The 22,513-nt window shown below is 39.3% G+C and overlaps 1 protein-coding gene across 1 annotated transcript in view; it reads right to left on the bottom strand.

Moving 5' to 3' along the window:
• Cpne8 (copine 8) overlaps positions 1 to 22,513 on the bottom strand; it is a 190,175-nt gene that overhangs the window by 147,587 nt on the left and 20,075 nt on the right. Inside the window, 2 exon segments of the mRNA XM_050127964.1 lie at positions 10,144 to 10,190; positions 10,858 to 10,898. Of these exon segments, the coding sequence (XP_049983921.1) occupies positions 10,144 to 10,190; positions 10,858 to 10,898 (88 nt within the window).

The raw sequence follows: 22,513 nt of genomic DNA, 5'->3' as shown, positions 1-22,513 counted from the left end.
TTTTTTTTTTTTTTTTTTTTTTTTTTTTTTTTTTTTTTTTTTTTTTTTTTTTTTTTTTTTTTTTTGCTTTCAGAGAGAGAAAATGAGACTGGAATAATATTCAGTAGCTCTTTTTCTGGACATCAGTTAGATCTGCTCTGTTCTGATAGAAATGTTGCCAAGGTGCAGCCCGGGTCAGATGAATAACTGTAGAATGTAGAGAATTCACCAAAACTAGTACACATTCTGTGATAGGAATCTTTTATTCTTAGTGAGCTGCAGAGGACAAGAGAAATAACAAACTCTGTAGGGCAGACAGACAGACAGCTGGAACAGACTAGTCAGACACATTTAATCAGAAAACTCCATGTAAAACTGCAAACCTTCAGGCAGTGTAAAAGGATAGAAGATGTTGATTTCACATAAACACACATGCATATGCACACATGCAAACACACACACACAAGAACATGTACAAGCACACACACGTGGGCATTTGTGCGCTCTCTCTCTCTCTCTCTCTCTCTCTCTCTCTCTCTCTCTCTCCTTACACCCTTACACTTTTGCTCTCGAAAGTCAAACTGGCTTCGTCAGAGAATGTATGGTCCTCTTCCTCGGAAGGAAAGAGATAAAGTGGGGTCCTGTTGATCATTACCAAATGCATTTTCTGCAAATCAATACTCTAAAGTTCATTTACTTCTGAAATGACAAATGGAAGATCTGAGCCTGTATTCAGAACTTACATTATCACTGATCAGTGGGGTATGGCTACAGAGATGCAAAAGGAAAAGCCATGTGACTTCCATGTAATAACATTGCTAAAATTAATATTTTACCTATGGGACAGTCTTTGGGTTATTAAGGACCTTTTGTTTTTAGGAATTAAAGCATTAGCCATCAAAAAATTTCAACCTTAATCATATCACTTTAACTTTCATACATTAAATACAGAGAAGACTAAACTCCATCAATTTCCAGGTTCCATTATTTTAAAAGTTTGCCTAGAACACTGTATTTCAGGTAATCATATTCTAAATAATAATAATATTTCCTAAAGTTGCTTCTCAGCAGTCATTTCTAGCTATCAATACTATGATTAGTGTTATAATTTAGCACCTAAAGGAAAACAATTGACTTCATTCACATGGAGGTTCGTACTGGAGAATACAAGCTATATTTATTATTTATCAATTAAGTCTTAATTTATATGTTGTACATGTTTTTCAATGAATTGTGAACCCTGAGGTTACATGAGTGGAATCTCCAACTAACAGACTAATCGGTCAAATAAAGCTAACATTTTCAATAAAATGCAGTGTATGGGGATATAAAATGTACAGAAATGAGCTCACAATTTAAAATGTATTCTTGTAAAGAGGTTATTCTCTAAATTAAATTGATGATGAATTTGAAAAACATGTAATATGGAGAGGCACAGCAAAATGTTGGCTAAGACCCTGCAGTATTCATTCCCTACAGGTGCACAAGTTGAAATAGCTGTTCACTGTTCACACACCACACTAGCTTCCCAAGAGCTAATGACACCAGCTGAGAAACTACAGTGAATGGCTTACAGTGGAAGGAAGAGAAGAGATTCAGAAAACATGGAAGAGGTAGGAAGGAAAGAGTTGGCCAGTGTTGCTCCTTCCATAATTTCAAATAGTGAAAAGCAAGATGCCTCTGACCTGGAGAAGGGAGAGTGACTTAGACGTCAACAGCAATGTAAATGCTCACCACCTCTTTCCTTCTTCCAGTGATCATGGATTGAGTAAGGAAGCCTCATTATCTAATAACTGGTTTCCTTGACCCCATCCTCACCTTCAATCCTACGCAGCAAGAATATAGTGATATTTTGTTTGTATTTTAATAAATAAAGCTTGCCTGAAGATCAGAATGTAAAGATAGCCATGCTAGTCAGCCATATGGGTCAGGCAGTGGTGGCATATACCTTTAGTCCCAGCAGTCAAACTAGTTAGCCATCGAGGCCAGGCAGTGGTGGTGCATGCCTTTAATCCCAGCACTAAAGAGGAATATAAAATGATATGAGGCTGGATTTCAAAGGCTTATTCTCAGTCTGAGGTTTGGTGGAGAACAGCGCAGTCTAAGGTTTGGTGGATCACCCCTTCAGTATGAGCATTAGTAGAAGTGAAAACTCGTGCCTAGGCTGCTTTGCGTTTTTGAACTTCAGCTTGAACCCCAATATCTGTCTCTGGGTTTTTACTATTAGTGCTACACAAGGAGAGTAGCAATAATTCAGTGTTGGGATCACCACAGTGAGAACCAATACCTGGCTCTATATCCAGGACAGAGCGGGCAGATGGAGCCTCCAGACCTGCCATCTGTGGCATCTTCCATGAGAAGCTTGTGTGCTGGTAGGTCAGACTCAAGTTTCAGTTCACGTCATTGCCAAGTCTAGAGTAGGTCTGTGGTACACTCCCCTATCTAACCTGATGCTGTGTCATTCAGATGTGACCCAGTTTTATTTCAGTCTTGAGGGCAAAGGACTGTCTTCATCACCTTTCTCCAACCTCAGGTCATAACAGTTATCCTCAAGAGTGTTAACAGCAGAGTTGTAGATTTGCCACACCAGGCTGATACTTAAAAGTGCTAGTCCTTATTGCTTCCAGTTACAGCTTGGGCTATGGTACACTGCTGAGACAATAGATACTTGTGACAATGGAATTAGGGTATGTTTAAATTTGGTGTCTCCTCTGGTGGACAAGAGCCAGGCTTCTCTGCATGAACTCAAACGTGACTTACTCACCGGAGGGCAGGGTAAGTGCATAGGCTTTTGCCTAGGAATCCAAGATGAGCTGAAGAAAGCTAACACTGAGTAGCCCCAGTCACAAGCCAGTGTGCACAGTTGGGACTTTAGGAAGAGGACCACCATCAATAGGAGATGGCACTCCAGTCCATCAGATTTCTCTTCTACTTACACTTTGTGGCTGCAATGATCTTGGGTCATGAATCTATGTCACATCCAGTAACAGGATGGATCTTGGTCAAATCTGATGCTGTGTAGTACTTAGTGGGCTGGACTGCAGGCTGTGGCAGAGTTTGGTGGTTTTTGTGGCTGTATGTGTGGCATAGAACTCTGCAGCTGATCTCACCACCATCTGGACATTGAAAGTTATTAACACAGGCTTGAAAATTTATAAGGATTGAGGGCCTACCCTGGACCCAAGGAGAAGCTCATAGGATAAGACTACTTACTCATTTCAGGTTCTACCCTAGCAACCCAATACTTAGTGAACAACAATCAATCACAGGTCTGGGACAAATCTGAACTTTGGCCACTCTCTAGTGCTAAAACAACCATCACACAGACTGTCAGAAAAGAAGGACTTGAGATACAACTTAAAAGTCTCAGAAAAGATGAGCAGAGAGTAGAGTATTTGCATTCCTAGAAAAATAGGCATATATAACACCAGATTACAATGACTAGAAAAAGTCCCTAAATCTTGAATGTGCAGAAAATGCACCCCACTACAATATTAAGAAACTTTCTTGGAATCATGTCACCTAATAGTTAAAACAAGGTGACAGAAACAATGGAACAATACTTGTATGGGCAAAATCTTGAAGAGTTTAATCAACCATTTTATGGAAACTCAACATGGTTCAAGAGAAAACAAAGAAATGACTCAATGCACCAAAACAGAAACTTAAGAGATGGAGGAAATTAAAAGAAAAATAGCTACCAAACTACTGAATTGAAAGGTAGAAGGAGTGAAAGTAAACTGATAGAAGATACTGCTGACACAGATTAACCAGAGAGAAAGCTAATGGATTGAAAGGCAGGCTATTTGAAAACACATAGAGGGATAAAGAGAAGAGAGGAGAAAGAATCAACTAAAGTATGGGAACGTGGTGATAGCATTGGAAAGCAGATATTCAGGTAATTGGGGGCTCCAGAGGGATGGGACATTGGGAGAGAGAAGGAAGATTTGCTAAAGAGATGTTAACAGGTTACAAAATGTCAACGGTCATCAAGAGATCTCTCTGTCTCTACCTACCAAGTGTTGGGATTAAAGGTATGTTCCACCACACCCAACTAATCTCTTTTTTTCTTTTTTCTTTTAAGGACTTTATCCTTCCCCCCGCCCCGAGCCTATATATATTTTTAAACATACAGTAAACTGTTTAGAGGTTTTCTTCATCTTTGAATCTATCTTTACTGTATATCTCTGTTTTTCTGACCACATGAGTCTTTAATTTGCTAAGCAATATGGCTAGGATTAAAGCTGTGTGATTGATGGCTGGATTCAGCCTATTCCTTAGCTTTTTTCAGAGGTACTGGCCAGATCCATGTTTATTGCCACAACTCTCTGGTGTGTCAAGGTCCCTGCCACCACCAAAAAGCATGAGGTCAACTTTTCATCAACACTATTTAAGTGTTTCACGGCAGGACCTCTTAAAAGAGCTGCAAGGTTTTCCAGCTAAAGAGGAATCAGGAAGCCTCTCTTAAATGAGAGCACTTGCCTCTAACAAGCAGAGTCCACCTGAGGAGGTGCTGTTATCAAGAAGCTGTGCTTAACTCTATTCATTTCTATCTAGAATAACTTCCCAAGCTATCTCAGGCTTTTAAGTGGATTTGATCAGCCCCACATTGGCATACCATTCTGTTGACTGAGGTTTCTGTCATACTCGGTTCGTTAAATCCCAAAGAAATCCCACAGAGTTCTACATTAATTATAAACTGACTGACCTAGTATCTCAGGCTTCTCATTAACTCTTTTNGAATGTCAACGGTCATCAAGAGATCTCTCTGTCTCTACCTACCAAGTGTTGGGATTAAATGTGTGTTCCACCACACCCAACTACTCTCTTTTTTTCTTTTTTCTTTTAAGGACTTTATCCTTCCCCCCGCCCCGAGCCTACATATATTTTTAAACATACAGTAAACTGATATTTTTAAACATACAGTAAACTGTTTAGAGGTTTTCTTCATCTTTGAATCTATCTTTAATGTATATCTCTGTTTTTCTGACCACATGAATCTTTAATTTGCTAAGCAATATGGCTAGGATTAAAGATGTGTGTTTGATGGCTGGATTCAGCCCATTCCTTAGCTTTTTTCAGAGGTACTGGCCAGATCCATGTTTATTGCCACAACTCTCTGCTGTGTCAAGGTCCCTGCCACCACCAAAAAGCATAAGGTCAACTTTTCATCAACACCATTTAAGTGTTTCACGGCAGGACCTCTTAAAAGAGCTGCAAGGTTTTGCAGCTAAAGAGGAATCAGGAAGCCTCTCTTAAATGAGAGCACTTGCCTCTAACAAGCAGAGTCCACCTGAGTAGGTGCTGTTATCAAGAAGCCGTGCTTAACTCTATTCATTTCTATCTAGAATAACTTCCCAAGCTATCTCAGGCTTTTAAGTGGATTTGATCAGCCCCACATTGGCATACCATTCTATTGACTGAGGTTTCTGTCATGCCCGGTTCGTTAAATCCCAAAGAAATCACACAGAGGTCTACATTAATTATAAACTGACTGAACTAGTATCTCAGGCTTCTCATTAACTCTTATAACTTATATTAGCCCATAAATTTTGTCTGTGTTAGCCACATGGCTTGGTACCTTTTTCGGCAAGGCAGTCACATCTTGCTTGCTCTGTGTCTGGCTTCCTCTCTGTCTGGGTGACAACTGCAGACTAAAACTTTCCTCTTCCCAGAATTCTTGTTGTCTCACCTATACTTCCTTCCTGGCTACTGGCCAATCAGCATTTATTTAAAATACAAGTGACAGGGTACAGACCATTGTCCCACAGCAACATAGGCCCCTCAATGTCAGCACTTTAACTTCATGGCTTCCAAAATAGAGAGAGCCAAATATTTTCCTCATAATTTATATAAGCTTTGGTGTTCTTTTGTAGAAAAACAAGCAAGCTAAGGCAAGAGTGCCTTCTAGTCTTCATCCATAGTTTTGAACACTCCAGGATAGCTCTGGGTCACGTTTCTCAATATGTTCTCAACTTCTTTTTGGTTTGCACATTGCCATTGAATGTGGTTTCCTGTAACCACTGTTTCCTATTCTCCCAAGGATAAACAGCAGAATAACAGAATGTACTATTATATCTCAGCATTTTATTTTAATAATAATTTACTATTCATAAATAGTAAGCATTAGTTTCATATATGGTTTGGGGCTTGTATTTTTTTTATTTAGAATAAAGCTTAAAAAATCACAACCCATGTCCAATGACATGAAATTTCTTAACCTTTATAAAATCAGAATGCAATAGCTAGAAGTGGATACGAATTGTGCACACAAGAGTAGTTTAATAGCAACAGTTCCTGGCAGCCAGGGTTCAAAGTGCCACTCTAGATTAATAAAAGAGTATCACTGGTCAAGTTTCTTATCCATTTGGCCTCCTGTTTCCTATTACAATGATTATAATAGCCCATAGCTCCTCAGTTTGTTGTTAAAAATCAAATTAGCAAATAAGTGGGAATGACTTTAAAAAATCATGATCTATTGTTATGGTAAAAGAGCTTGCAAATTACATAAAAATATTTGACTTCACTGATTAAGCAATTAAAAAAAAGCATGAGACTGTTTTTAACCAAGGGAAACTTTGAATTTAATATCCAACAAGAACAAAGAACACTCTGGTACAATTCTGAGCATTTTAGACCATTATTCCTTAAGTTCCTCTTATCTAATAAATTTTCTGACTATGACATCATTATTGACTTGCATTGGCTAAGTGTCTGGTTCTGCACTCACCATGATTTTCCCTGGCTACTAAAGCACAGAACTCTTCAGCCCCACAGAACCTGGCACCTATGTTCTTTCAAGAGTTCTATGCTGCACTGAGCAGGACATGGAAAGAAGGAACTGAGCAAATGACAGGAGATCACATGGCTTTTGAGGAGGATCAAATGCATAACCGAATAAAAGAATGAGAGACAGTAGGGCAAGACTTGAGGGGCGTTCCAACAAGGAAAACGAAAGACAATCTGTGAAGTTGGAGAGATGGCTTACTGGGTAAAAGAACTTGTTGTGCAAGCATGAGGATCCCAGTGCAAATCCCAGAAAATGCAGGAAAAAACAAGTGTGCCCACATGCCTGTAACCCCAGAACTGGGGAGCGAAGTGGTAGGTCCCAGAGGTTCACTAGCCTAGGCAAAATAGCCAGCTTCTGGCTCAGTCAGGACAATAAAAAAAAAAAATATACCCGATGTCCTCTTGTGTGTGCACACACACACACACATACACAAACACACACAATATGAATTTAAAAGGTAGTGAAGCAGTTAGTCTTTGCTCTGCTTTACTTTTTTTGTGAAAGACAATTCACACTTATGGATGACCAATTAAATGATGAGGTTCCAGGAAACAAATTAGAACAATTGAAAAAAATGTTATTAGCCATATTCATACAAATTATGAAGCAGGCATGGGAAATGGTAATGACTTGACATTTAGATATGAGTAATTTTGAGGTAAATATGAAAGACCCATATGAGCCTATGAGGGCCATCTCATTCAAGCCACCACAAGGTCACTGGAAGAATGCTGTTGAACAGTAATCCTCTCCTAACCTTCTTTCCTTCCTGGAAGTGAGGTGCATAGCTCTGAATTACTACTCATTTCTGCCAATGGATACTGCTTCAGCGAAGGAAGTAATGTTAACCCGGCATGGCCTCAATTCTCTCTATCAAACTGAACTTTTGTATTGCTACAGTGGTTATCTCAAGCATGCATTTGTCACAAGAACAGGCTGATGTGGAATGATGGCACCCGGGAGTGGAGTGGTCTAGGCTGCTGTTGTATGTTAATAATCTAGGCAAGCCTGCAGAAGGGTCAGGTGGAATGAGTTTTAAAAAGCCTGAAATTCTATAAGCAGAGCTGTAATGGTTAGTGCAGAGTTGAGTGCAGCTGGGAGCACAGACAGTAACATTCTGCTAGTGAAGTTTCAGATGGAAAGCAGAATGCCACTGGGAAATGGACCAAAGACCTTCCCTCTTATACCATGCCAACTAACCAATTTGAGGCTTTTTGTCCATGTTATAAGACACCGTGGTGCTTTGAACTTGAAGATAATAGATTCGTTTGTCTCGCAAAGACAATTTCCAGACAACAAAGCATGCGGTCCTCAGCGTGGGTATCACTGGATGCTTTTAGTCAAATTTAAGGAAGGAATCTGGATCAAAGTAAAGAAAGCAGCAAGACTGAGAAATTCTGCATCACGGCTAGAAAAAGAGGCATGGGCTCAGGTAAGTAAGACCAGCAGAAGCAAGAAAGAACTGAATTCCCTGCACACACGGAGAGGAGGCACGCTGTGAGTCTCTGCTCCCACCAACCACAGTTCCAGAGGGCTGAGCTGAAGATTTGGTTTGAACATTTACATCAGAAGAGAGTGGTCTTGGCTGCTTCACTCACAGGACCTACTAAAGAATCATTCCCTCAAGTTTAGCCATCCTTGAAGAGTTCATTGCACAGTTTGAGCAGGACCAGTAGCTTAAGCTGTAAGGAAACTTTAGGGTCCTCTATATGATCCTGCTTTTACAGGTAGACAGAATATAAGACCTGGAAGAGGGCCATAAATATTCCCATGCAGATGTCAAAGCTATACCGGGCCAACTGATTCCAGTATTCCAGCAAGCAGCTCCTGACGGATGAATGCATGTAGCTGAAGTCTCCGTGGGGATTCTAGAAGGTGCAAATGCAGTGCTGCTTGGGAATACTACAAACAAAGGTAGTTCAAGGGGCCAGTCCGAACAACTGCAACCAAGAAGACCATAGAGTGTAGGGTTGCACAAGCCTTCAGTACACATCAGGTGCCAGGGCGTCACAGGTGCCACAGTGGGGTATTATGGATTCTTCCCTGCTGAGTGTCCTTAGCTCTCATTCCTTTCTGTGGCCTGACTTCTCCCCATGTCCATGCCTGGTATGTGTGTTAACTTTGCAGGGCTCACACTTCATTTTGCCTGTGTCACAGGCTTCCACGCAGCACTGAAATAATTAAGGTATTGTGACTCTTATGTGTGGAGGAAATGTGCTGTGCATTTTGAGACAGCCATGAAACTTGGGGGGTGAGGAAACAGGAACAGAATACTCTAAGTTTAATATTACCCAAAAGCCCAAACATTGAAGAGTTCATTTCTAAAGTGTTACTTTTGGGATGATATGCAGCCTGAAGACAGATCCTGAAGTCTCTAGGGGTTTGACCTTCAACAGCCCCAGCCCCTCCCTACTCCTCTTAGCTTCCTGTCAATGGGGAAATTTGACTTCCTACTAGGCGTTGCTGCAACCAAAGCAAGAGAGCTAACCAAGCATGGACTAAACTTCTAAAACCACAACCCAAAACAAACTGTTTTTTCCTTTACAAGTAAGTTGTATTGGGTAGTTATTGTAACAATAAAGCTTACTAAAATATGTATGCAAGAACCCACTGTTCAGCATCACTCTGACAATCCATCTTTAGCAATAGTTATACCATCTGAGTTATTTATTCCCCACTTGAGTATAAACTACATCGATCTGTTCTTACCTGGCTACCTGACTATTGAGAAAATTGATAAGGTAACTAATGAAAATCAGTCTTTGGCAACAAGTAGGCAAATTTCAAATTGCCCTGGGGAAGTCTAGTCCTATAACGTGACCCCTTTTAAATGATCTGCTGCCCTTCAAAAAAATTTAAAAAAAGAAGAAGAAAAGCACAGACCAGGAGGAAAGTGAAAGGCCCTACCTCTGCTCATCTTCTCTTTAAATGCAGAGACGATCTAGAAAATGAGATCACTGAAATCTCTCCTCCTCTATGCTTTTGTTCATTGAACAATGCATATTTGTGGAAAGAAATTGAGTTTCTATTTTATTTACCAAACAATAAGTTACTTACTGACCAAAAACAAAGGAAGGTGATATTTGACAGTAAGCACCCTACTTAAGATCCTTTTGTGTGGCATTTTATGAAAACCCAATCACTAATTTCTAAAAGTAAGATTAATCCACAAACATAATGTCAAATCAACTGGGCAATTCTGGACTACTTCATGGGAACCTGAGGAGTGAACATCCAGTAAAATCAAACAATAAGAAATGAAGGTCTTTAGGTTGAGAAAGACTTCAAGTCATTGAACACAGGTAAGCTTCTCTAACTAAGATAAAGATGCTTTACCTTCTACACAGAGACTTTGAAAGCATTGGTTCTCTTACCTCTCTCCATTCTTTGTTTCCAACTGCTTGTATATATAAGACACAAACTACAAAAGATGAAAAAACACACACTTATGTAAATGTCTGGCACAAATGTACATGATTTCTATTTTAACTCTCCAAAGCTATATCAAAACCACATGCTTAATTCCCTATCTTGCATGGAAATCACCAAAAAAAAATCATTCATTGCTTAAAGTTATTTCAAAGAATCAGAAAACAAATTATGTCAATCTTCAAATTTTATTATGAATGTATTTTAGCATACAGAGAATATTGTCTTTGTTTGATAATGCCTTAAGATTACACTATAAATGTAGGTAAATTTTAAAATCTACTTCAATAAATTGTAATATCAAGGCTTAAACAGGTGTGGAAACCTTTGTTTTAAGATACTTAAATGGTCCAGAGCAATTTCAGAAGTGACATCCTGAGGCAAACACACTCTGCATTTATATCTGCAACCCATCATCACTGTTCATAAACATGTAAGTATTCAACTATTCGATAAAGTATAAAACAATGAAGACTAAAGGCTTTATATAAATAATTGGAGCTTAAGAAGAATGTTATCACTTGTCAAATGAGGCAGAAGGATTTTTTTGTACACAAATGCCAATGGCTTTTCTCATTTCAAAAACAAACATATAATAGAAATAGTAAGTTACACATACTTTTTGTAAGATTAAGTAAAATAAATGATATTTCACTTACTTGGATCAGACTTAGAAAATGTGTCTCTATCAAGAAGATTTCTGTTAAATAAAACAGAGAACATTAGTTAATTATGAAACCAAACAGATTTACATAAGCTCACAGAACATAAATACGTAAACATATACATAGAGTTAAATGTAAATTTTCTAAAGTCTTGCTTCTCTAATTCAGATTGGTTCTCAATGGACGAGAGATGAGGTGACTCTTGTCCTTGTCCTGCATTACCATTATTGACGTGACTCTCCACGTTGTGGAATCGGAATATCTATGCAGATGTCACTACTCGGTGCTTGGACACTCTCCATACTGAAATGTGGATCAGTTACTAAGACACACTTAGGGATTCAGAGTTTGTGACCATATAGATGCATAAAAGAGTATGCAGCAAGAAGCCCCTTCTATTGGCACTTCTCATCCTTGAAGGGATGTTGCAAACAAGCTTTTAGTCTGGGAATTTCTGATGAACACATAGCCTTGTTTAAGCCTTCTTTCTAGAAGGAACAAATATCAGGCAACTAGATAAACATAACACAATTACTGATTTCATTTTTTGCATGTGTTTGCATACCAATAACAGAATAATGTGAAACCAGAAAATGAACATTGGGGTATCTCGTTATCTTCAATAACAATAGTACAATCACATACATTATTCTCTAAAAGTAATACTGGATTACCATTTAAAAAATTAAGTACAGGTGAAAACTTGTACAACCACTTTGGAAATCAGTATGGCTGTTTCTCAGAAAATTGGGAATCAATTTATCTCAAGATCCAGCAATACCACTCTTGGGTATATATCAAAAAGATGCTCAATTATACTACAAAGACATTTGTTCAACGATGTTCATAGCAGCATTATTTATAATGTCCAGAACCTGGAAACAACCTAGATGCCCCTCAACCAAAGAATTGATTTAAAAAAAAATGTAGCACATTTACACATTAAAGTACTACTCAGTTGTAAAAAACAATGACGTCTTGAATTTTGCATGCAAATGGATGGGACTAGAAAACACCATCCTGAGTGAGGTAATCAGAATTAAAAAGATGAATATAGTAGGTACTCACTCACTAGTGGATATCTATAAACAAAGGATATTGGGCCTATAGTTCATGATCCTAGAGAAGCTATGTAACAAGGTGAACCCAAAGAAAAACATATATAGAGCCACCTGAACAGTTGAAATAGACAAGATAACCTGACAAAACTGAGGACTTAGAGGTTGGGATAGAAGGAATGGTGGAAGGGGAAGAGGGGAGAAGGGGAGGGATGAGGAGAACTTGAGAGAACAGGATAGTTGAGATGGAGGAAGAATAGAGATGAGATCAAGGAAAGAGATATTTTGATTGAGGAAGCAATTATGGGGCTAGCAAGAAACCTGGCACTAGAGAAATTCTCAGGAATCCACAAGGATGACCCCAGCTAAGACCCTAAACAATAGAGGAGAGGGTGCCCAAACTAGCCTTGCCCTGTAGTCAGATTGATGAATATCTTAAATATTATCATAGAACCTTCATCCAGCAACTGATGGAAACAGAGGCAGAGACCAGCATTGGAGCAATGGACTGAGCTTCCAAAGTCCAGTTGAAAAGTGGGAGGAATGAGAATATGAGCTAAAAGGTCAAGACCACGATGGGTACACCCAGTGAAACACTCTACCTGAGCTAATGGGAACTCTCAACACCAACTGGACTGGGATGGCATAGGACCACACTAGTCCCTCTGAACGTGGGTGACAGTTGCATGGCTGGGGCAGACTGAGAAGCCACTGGCAGTGGCAGCCAGGTTTATCCCTACTGCTTGTATTGGCTTTTTGGGAACCTATTCTCTTTGGATGGATACCTTGCTCACCCTAGATATTGTCGGGAGGGCCTTGGACCTTCCCCAAAGCAATGTGCCTTACCCTCTCTGAAGAATGTGTGGGGGTGGAGGGTGGGATAAGTGGAGGGAATGGGAGGAGAGGAGGGAGCGGGAACTTGGATTGTTATATACAATGAAAAAAGATAGTTTGTTTTCTTTTTAGGAAAATAAATAAAAACAAAAATACAAAAAAAAAATAAGTACAGGCTCCGGGAAGATGATTGTGCTTACTACACAAACCTGAGAACCTGAGGTCAGGGCCCCATCACACATATCAAAAGCAAGAAGTACATCATGAGCCCAGCCCAGGAAAGCAGGTGGGAGGGTCCCTGAAGCTCAAGGACCAGGTAGTCTTCCTGAATCAGCCAATTCCTGGTCCTGTGAGAGACTCTGTCTACATAAGTAAGATGAAGAACAATGGAGAAAGTGTTGATCTGTGGCTTACACACACACACACACACTCACACACACACTCACACACATACACGTACACACACACACACACACACACACACACAAAGGAAGAGAGAGGGAGGGAAGAAGAGGAAAAAGGGCAGTGTACCTACACACAACAGCACAAACACCCACCAGAACACAAGAGTTAAGTTCAGTCTTCTCTGATTAAAAAGGCAGGCAAATACTAGGGAAGTTACATGTCAAACTGTTCTCAATCTGGTGATTTTAAGATGTAGCCATTTCTTAAAGCTAAGATAACAATTGTGATAATCTGAAAGTCCCAAAGCTCAAAGTTTTACTTCACATCCAGTTTCCATTTCTTTGAAATCACTACTATTTCTGTTTAATACTTCAAATGAAAATTCTGTGTTCAAGCGGCTTCATGCCTTCGCCGGGCTGCAGCTCCTGGACACTGTGTGTACTGTCATCGGTATCTAAGTGATCCTTTTGTTCACACTAGTCTGACATATTCCCTCTTATTTCAGTTCTCCAAAGCTACCACTTCCACGGACATCATCACTAAGAAAATAAAGAGTCAACTGAACTGTACTGTACAGTAGGCAGCCTGAAGCCATATCTTGAAGTATTCCTAGAAACAAAAGAGCAGACATTTTTGGACTTGAATCTATTCAGATTTGAAAAGCTCTGTGCTACACAGAAATCAAATGAAAACAATCCTTCCTGTCCCTCATGCAGACTCCCAGACTCCGGCAGTGGTTGGCAAATTGTAAATCAAAACATTTCCATTCGAGGAGGTTCTATGATATTACATTTGCAAAGGTAGTTTTCCACTTGGTAATAATTCTCCGGCCCTTCCACTGGCTCCAACTTCTGCTCATTAAGATTCTAAAATAATGTTAATTAAGCTGTTTCTTTCAGAGTTCATGAAAATAGAGAGTACAAAACACGAGGGTGGTTGAGACTCAAAAGTATGCGAGATATGTATCTTGAGGACTGTAATGCAGTTCCAGTGCCTTGCTCATGTAAGACTAACTACAATCTTAAATTAAAAATATAAAATAAATTTTCATCAGCAAGATTAATGTGGTCAATCACTGACTATTGGAAGACACTGTGTCTTCCAGCCATTCGAATTCTAAAACACAATGTTAAGGTAAAAAAAAAAAATACAGCCGGGCGATGGTGGCACACGCCTTTAATCCCAGCACTCGGGAGGCAGAGGCAGGCGAATCTCTGTGAGTTCGAGACCAGCCTGGTCTACATAACTAGTGCCAGGACAGGCTCCAAAGCCACAGAGAAACCCTGTCTCGAAAAAAAAAAATACATCAAGTAGCACAACAACAACCAGCATGGCACAGCTACCCTAAGAGTACATTAGTGATGGGCATGAGTCCCTTGGTGGTCACCAAGTGCTCACTGATTAGACTGAAGACATGTTTAACAGGTAGGAGATCATGCCTGTTACTAGAAACGTGCCTAATCATCAGGGTTAGTGAAGCCATGGATCTTGGAGAACATATAACCTCTACCTTACTAAACCAGCAAAATTTCTAACTACATCCTAAACATTTATTTTTACTTCCACAGTAAGTGTAGTCCTCACTTCTCATGAAGAAAACTTCTCTTTGCAACCGATGAAAAAATATCACAACCAATCACAATTTCAGAGTTGTGGAGCCCAAATGATACATCAAAACCACAATTCTGGTAAAGGAGTCATTACGTAGGAAGAGTAGAAAGATTAGAAATGCAAAAGAAACAGGAAGCTTTGCTGTGAGACTGTGTCTCTTAAGAATATCAGAAGCTACACCCATAAAGTCTCACCAACATGACCACCTAAATGTGAGCTGAACAAGGATGACACCAACAGGCAGGCAGCCTGACATAGACAAGGGGGAAAGTCCAGGAAGCCTACACTCTAGACAAAAACTGAGACAATGGGGATGTTCTATCAGGAACTTACCAAGGCCAGCTGGCCTGGGTCTGAAAAAGCCTGGGATAAAACCAGTCTCGCTGAACATAGTGGACAATGAGGACTACTGAGAACTCAAGAACAATGGCAATGTGTTTTTGATCCTACTGCACTTATTGGCTTTGTGGGAGCTTAGGCAATTTGGATGCTCACCTTACTAGACCTGGATGGAAGTGGGTGGTCCTTGGACTTCCCACAGGGCAGGGAACCCTGATTGCTCTTTGGGCTGATGAGGAAGGGGGACTTGATTGGGGGAGGGGGAGGGAAATGGGAGGCGGCGGTGGGGAAGAGACAGAAATCTTAAATAGATAGATAGATAGATAGATAGATAGATAGATAGATAGATAGATAAATAAATAAATAAAAACTATAGATAACTAAGGAATTCCTAGAACCGGAGAAATCATCCTCCTCATGTTGCGGAACAATCTTTGTAGACTGTAAATATGTATTACTCTCATTGGTTAATAAAGAACTGGTGGTCCTATAGCTGGGCAGGAAGAGATTAGGCATGCAAGCCAGAGTAGGAGGATGCTGGGAAGAAGAAGGGGAGTCTCTGGAGTCACCAGCCAGATTCAGAGGAAGCAGGATATGTACAAAATGGCGTAATAAGCCACAAGCCACATGGCAGCCAGTAAAGACATAGAAACGTTTAATTCAAAACGTAAGAGCTAGTTAGTAATAAGCTTAAGCTATCATCCAAGCATTTATAATTAATAATAAATCTTTGTGTAATTATTTGGGAGTTGATGGTTAAGACAAAAAAACTCTACCTACATCCCCAGGGAAGAGCACACCAATTGCTTATCTAATACCAAATAGTCGACCCTGAAAAAAAATACATACAAGTAACATTATACAGATGAAGCAGGTTATATTTATGTGCTTATGAAAGTGTGTGTGGGGGGTCTAATAATGAAAGAAAACAAAGGCTTGGTACACATGTGAAGGTCTGGAGGGAGGAAAGAAAAAAGGAAATGATGTACTTATATTACAATCTAAAAAATATTTTACAAAAGAACACAACAAACTAAAGTTCTCACATGATGAAGCATAAAACTACAGAACTTCATAAATGTGATCTTGACAATTAGGATTTAATTTCTTAGTTTTTTCTAAAAATAAGTTCTTCTCTACTATGGTCACATGAATAGAACACAACAGATACTATTTGGCCATGAGTTCCTAGAAGACTGTTATGCTCACATATTTTGAAAAGTTAGAAAAGTCAAATCACTTTATTTATGTATAGAGAGCAAGAGATCAACAATTGTCAAACTACACCAGTCCCAAACCTACTCAAGATACGTTCAAAATATTTTACTTTACAAATATTTTATTAAAAAGAAAGTCTACTTGTGTTAATATGACTAGAAAAGATCAAATTGAGTGAGGTAACCCAGACCCAGAAAGACAAATACTGCATTTTCTTTTTAATTGAAGGTTCCTGACTCCAAAACTTCAGATGTGAGTACACACACTGGAGTGGTTGCAGAGACCAGGAAAGTAAATTGGGACCATCGCCTGGATGGTCAGCAGGGGAATAACAGGGTACAAAGGATTTCACTGGGGAAATGGAAAATGGGGGTCTCTAATTAAGGAGGGGGTGAAGATAAATACAGAAGAAAGACAAAGAAGCAGTTAGGATGTCTGAAATAGTCATAAGGAATCATACTATTAACTATCCACATAAAAGAAAGCCTATAATACACAGAAGTCTGTGTATAAATAGACATATATACTTTAAATGAAATTATCTCATTGGAGTTGATAATACATCCTTTTAGAACCAGAGACCATCTATTAAAAAAAAAGTAGTCATGAGAATTTCTGGTCAGGATTGTTGAAGACTCCCAAACATTACAGATTATTGCTATTGCCCTTGGTCTCATCCTCAGAGGTAGACGGTAAGTCTCTATTAGTAAAAATACCATGGGCTTCATAAACAGGGCCTGGAGGCCACTAATCTGTAACTGACTTGAAGGCCTCCTCCTTAGAAAGTTTAATGGTACCAGAAGGCACCATGCAAATTCCCATGCAAGGGAAGCAACCAGCAGTAATATCTGGCTATGATGCCTATGAACTACAGCAATGACCAGAATAGAATGAACAATAACCCAAAGGGTACAGCTGAGACACACATACCTTGGTGGTAACTAACAGCTCTCTAGTTTGATTTAAGACCTGATCAACAAGAGGGAAATCATGCCTGGTACTGTAAACCTAGCCAGCTACCTAGAGTTAGTGAAGTCGTGGAGCTTGGAGAGGAACCTACAACCACCCATTTATTAAAACAGCATCATCTAACTCTAACTGTATCTAAATATTTGTCCTTCTATAAGTACAGACCTCACCTCTTTTCAAAAAGTTTCTACACAACACACCAAGACCTTTACAGAAAAGAAGAACCAATTTTAAGTAGAGCTGTGGAGTCTAGCTAGTCCCAATGGCTACAGCTACAAAACAAAAACAAAAACAAAAAACAAAAAACCCTCTTGCACCCAAAGTTCAGGGAACACTAAAGAAGAGAGACTGGGAGACTGTAAGAGGCAGAGAAACAGGGAGTCGCCTGTGAGACTGTGTCTCCTAGTAATGTCAGAGGCTACAACACGCGAAAGTCTCATCAACATCACTGCCAAAACATTAGCTGAATAAGAACAACAGCAAGAGACATGTCACATTGGAAGTGGGGAGACACAGGAGGCATCAACCCTACATAAAGCACTGCAGACAGCTAAGAAGCAACAAGGGTGAAGGAAATGGTTTTCCCTACCAGGGCATATGAGCACACCAATTGATTATTCAATACCACATAGTCACCTCTAAAAAAAGACAAACCAGTAACATTAGAAAGACTGAGCAAGTTGTATTTATTACATGTATAACTTATTATATACAATAAATAAAAATATTTTGCATATGCATACATATATATGCATGTAACAATTAATGAAACAAAGGCCATGGATTCGAAAGAGAGCATGGAAGAATACAGAGGAAGATTTGGAGGGAGGAAAAGAAATGGGAGAAAATGATATTATTTTAATCCAAAAATAAAAGAAATTATTTTTTAAAAGTCAGTTTAAAGATAAGCAAACTCAGCAGAGGCCCAGAAAAAGTAAACAAGACACAATCCCAATAATAAATGGCCTTGTGGTGTTAACTTTTCCAACTCCAGTCCCTTTTCTTTATAGAATAAAACATTGTCTGGAGAATTTCAGAAGAAATGACTTATTTTCTTAGAAATGCCAGGAATGTGCAACTTCAGCCAAAGAGTATGAAACAAAATAAGTTCCCACCAGTAGGGTACTTTGAAATGTCCTGTTTACAGAATGAAGGATCAGAGCAAGAGGCTAAAGACTGTATTTGCCACACAGAGGCACCTTGGTTCCTATGCAAGGCACTTCTTGAACACACTCACATGCACACACACATACACACAAATGCACATGCACCAGGCACACACACACATATCTATATATACTCACACACACATATACACAGATATACACCCACATTCACAGGCATACATACACATAACAAACACACATATAAATACATGCACATATACAAACACATACATACATATATGTATAAAGTACACCATGAACACACAGGCGCACACACACACAAATGCACACATGAGTGTGGGCATATGCACCCTTCTGGGTTTGAGATGGGAAAGCTACCCCCTCCCATGGGTTGTCATTAGCTTGAACTAGAATAACAAAATTCATGCCAATAATTTTATGATGCTGAACTGCAGCATCAGGCTAAAACTCCTGAATGTTCTGTCTCCATTTTGGAAAAACTTAGATACACCCAAAACAAGGAAGAGGGTAAATTCTTAAAAAGTTGTCTAGAAAAACAGTGCACTGTAGAAATATTGCCTGAAGGACTATAATATCGCTCAGTGGTAGAGAATTTTCCTAACATGTGGAAGACTCTGGGTTTCACCCCAGCCCTACAAATATTATAACTACATGATACAGTCAAGTAATATTCATGCATACATTGATATTACATGAAGAACACTGATGCTCTGTCTTTATATATGTACACTTGTGTGTGTGTGTGTGTGTGTGTTTGGGCCTTAAAAAAATACATAGTGCAAATTGCACATGATAGTGACCAAGTTATTCTAAAGATCTCTCTTAAATTTCAATTAAAATGCTGGTCTCTAAACTTGACAGAGGATGACTAACTAACACAGCTAAACCTAGGGTCAGTCAAAAAGTTCCTGCTTGTATGAGGATGAACTTGGTTCACAGAGGAGGTGCACTTTACATATTTTTAACAAAACAGTAGCTAATCAGGAAGTCACCAACACTTCCCTAACATGGGCAGAGTTCACTGTGGGGCCCCTTAACTATCCAGTCCTCATAAAGAGGGGCACAAGCTTTAATGAAAGACAATAATCAACCGCCTAAGAGCATTCCCCTGCCTGCTCTGACTTTATGCTCAAAACGACTTTGTGACTGTAACACAGCTTCCAGAGTTATTAGCCAGAAAGACACGCTGAATGGCAATGTGAACAGCAGCTTCCATGGCTCCTGCATTTCTTACTATTCACTGCCATCCTGAGACCCTGACAGTTGAGGTTGTTTTCCTCTAAGTGAAAAAGAGCAATTTTCTTTGAACTTTCGTGCAATTCTGCAAGCAGTTTCCAAGCAAATAAGGAACATCAATCAGCTTCTGTTTGTGCACTGGCAGGGACGCAGCAAATTCGACAGACATATTCTAAATTGCATGAATCTCGAGTACTGCTGGGAGGACAAATGTGTAAGAGCACTAATGAGCCATATCCATCGTCATGTAAAGTAACGGTATAATAGAGGGTAACCAAAACAGCCACACTAATTCAGCTGTTAGTTAAAAATCCAACTAATCCTAGCTCTGATTCCAGCTATTATAAGAAATGTACTTGAAAAAAATGAAAAAGTTTGTATACAGATTTATCTCATAATAAGAGTTTCTGTAGGGCCAGAGAGATGGCTTAGAAGGCAAAAGTTTTTGACATACAAGCCTAGCAACCCGAGTTCAAAGCCCAGAACCCTCCTAAACATAAAAGGGAACAACAGACTCCACATGCACATCCACACTCACGCAGACATCCTGCACACACACACAGCAATAAAAAGTTAAAAGAATATACTTTCATTGCTCATTTTCTTCCTCAATGACCAATACCACACTCATAAGGATTTCTTTTAAGGAAACAAATATCATTATCTAGCTTATCACAGATGCAACTTGAAAACCAAATCTACTATGCATTTTTATGAATTTCAAAGTTAAAGAGTTTCAAAGTCATAGCATGTTGAGTTCCTGTAAGTTCTGGAAGTGCTAATTTAATAACGCATGTGATATGCTTTAGGGAATACATCACTGAACCACATGGGGTGGACTGTAAAATGCATTATTATTAAGTGTATTTGGGAGAGCTCTCTCCAACAATACAAGCCTCCACTGCTATAGGGGTGGGTCTCTTAACTTTAAATAGAAATGGCTAAAAAAAATAGAACAGGGACACACAGACACACACACACACACAATTTCCCTTAGGGTCAATGGCAAAAGAAGAGCTAGGTAATGTTTCATAGTATAAACATTCCACATCTGACTGAATCTCTGTTTCACAGGGCCTCACCCAAAACTTGTCATGTTTCTACTAAAGAAGATGTCATGTCTTAACTAATGTTGGAAATTGTTGAGTCTTGCCATTCCATGTGGGTTCTGGAGCACTGGCGGTCTGCCGGGCTGCTACCAGATACTGCTCAGACAGCTCCAGGAACAACACAAGCTTTCACAAACCAGGGCCGACAAACACTGGACCACACAAGTGCGTTATTGTTTATAATCTGAGGCATTGACTGCCCTTGGGTTGACGGTGGTTAGGTGCTTTACCACAGACAGCCAAGCAGAGCCAGGTGGCATTCGAGGTTACAGAGGTCCACCGGGACAGGCCTAGTTGGGCCTTTACGTTTGTCATTACAGTATCCCAAGGACTGCAATTAGGAATTTGTTTATACATAGACATTTTCTTAAATCTAAAACCATATTTTTTTCTGCATTCTTTTTTATAAAGGCAAGGGAAAAAACTTACCTTTGGAAGTGATCTGATTGTAATATTTGATTCACTTATTCTTTCATTGGTTGGAAAACATTTTTGGAAAATTTACATGCATATTTAAAGACAATCTATTTTTCCCCCAAACTACAAACTACAACTACAAGGGGACAGATTGTGTACAGGCAAAAGGATAGGTTTAAAAAGGAAAAAAGTAAATATGCAAATAAAAATAAATATTCTGAGGTTGAAATTACAAAAATAGTCGAAGTCCTCTTGAATCTAAGCCATGAGGAAATTCTGAAGAGCAGGCTCCCTAGGCAGCCCTCACCAAGACTGTCTGGCTTTCAGCACAGGTAAACTAGGCTCTTAGGGGAACTTCACAACTGTAAACCTCACACACCTCACAGCAATTGCTGGGACCCACAGAAACAACTGTATCTTTTTAGTTGATGCTGAATTTGGGTTACTCCAATAATATTTATGCAATAGTATCCTTAAGAGGAAAGGGCCAGTGATATATAGTGTCAGTTCTCATGGGAGATTTGCTTCAAATACCCAAAGATACTTAAGAAAAGAATTAAGAATAAAAATATTAAAAATATTTTAACATTTCTTCTGAAGCACTCTACTACAAATGCCACTCTTGGACATCACTAATCAATCTAGATGTCACAAAGAAATTTACATATCAATAGTCTGGTAAACGAGATAATAAGGAAAGGTCTGAAGAAGCAAAGGCATGAAGCAAAGTTAATTCAGAGGCAACTTTTCAGGAGAAATGGTGGAAGGCAAAATGTCTGATTCCAGGTACAGAAGAGAAACATAACCAATTTTAAAGGTGATGGTAAGAAATAAAAATAACAATAATAATATTAATACAGCAATTTGAAAGGAGACCATATATGTTCTAGTCTGGTTTCTATTGCTGGGCTAAAACCATGACTGAAAGCAATTGGGGAAAAAAAAACATTGAGGTCAACTTACAGGTCACGATTAGGGGGAACCAAGGCAGGAAGCTGGAGGAAGAACCTGAAGCAGAGGATGTGGAAGAACGAGTGCTGCTTAACAGTGTGCCTCCGATGGCTTGCTCAGTCAGCACTTTATACAACTCTGGACCGCCTATCCAGGGATGGTACCACCCACAGGGGCTGGGCCTTCTCACACCAATCATTAATCACGAAAATGCCCCAATCTGATGGAGGCAATTCCTCAACTGAGATTCTCTCTTTTCAGATGACTTTAGTTTGTGTCAAAATGACAAAATGTCACCAATGGATGTGTCTTTTTTTTGTTTGTTTGTTTGTTTGTTTTTTTTTTTTTTTTTTTT

The sequence above is a fragment of the Alexandromys fortis genome, unplaced genomic scaffold (assembly GCF_014885135.2).
Source record: "Alexandromys fortis isolate MF-2015 unplaced genomic scaffold, M_Fortis_MF-2015_v1.1 scaffold_28, whole genome shotgun sequence".
Taxonomy (NCBI): domain Eukaryota; kingdom Metazoa; phylum Chordata; class Mammalia; order Rodentia; family Cricetidae; genus Alexandromys; species Alexandromys fortis.
Note: the sequence above shows the minus strand (reverse complement) of the source record. Positions and strands in the feature narration are given on the sequence as shown.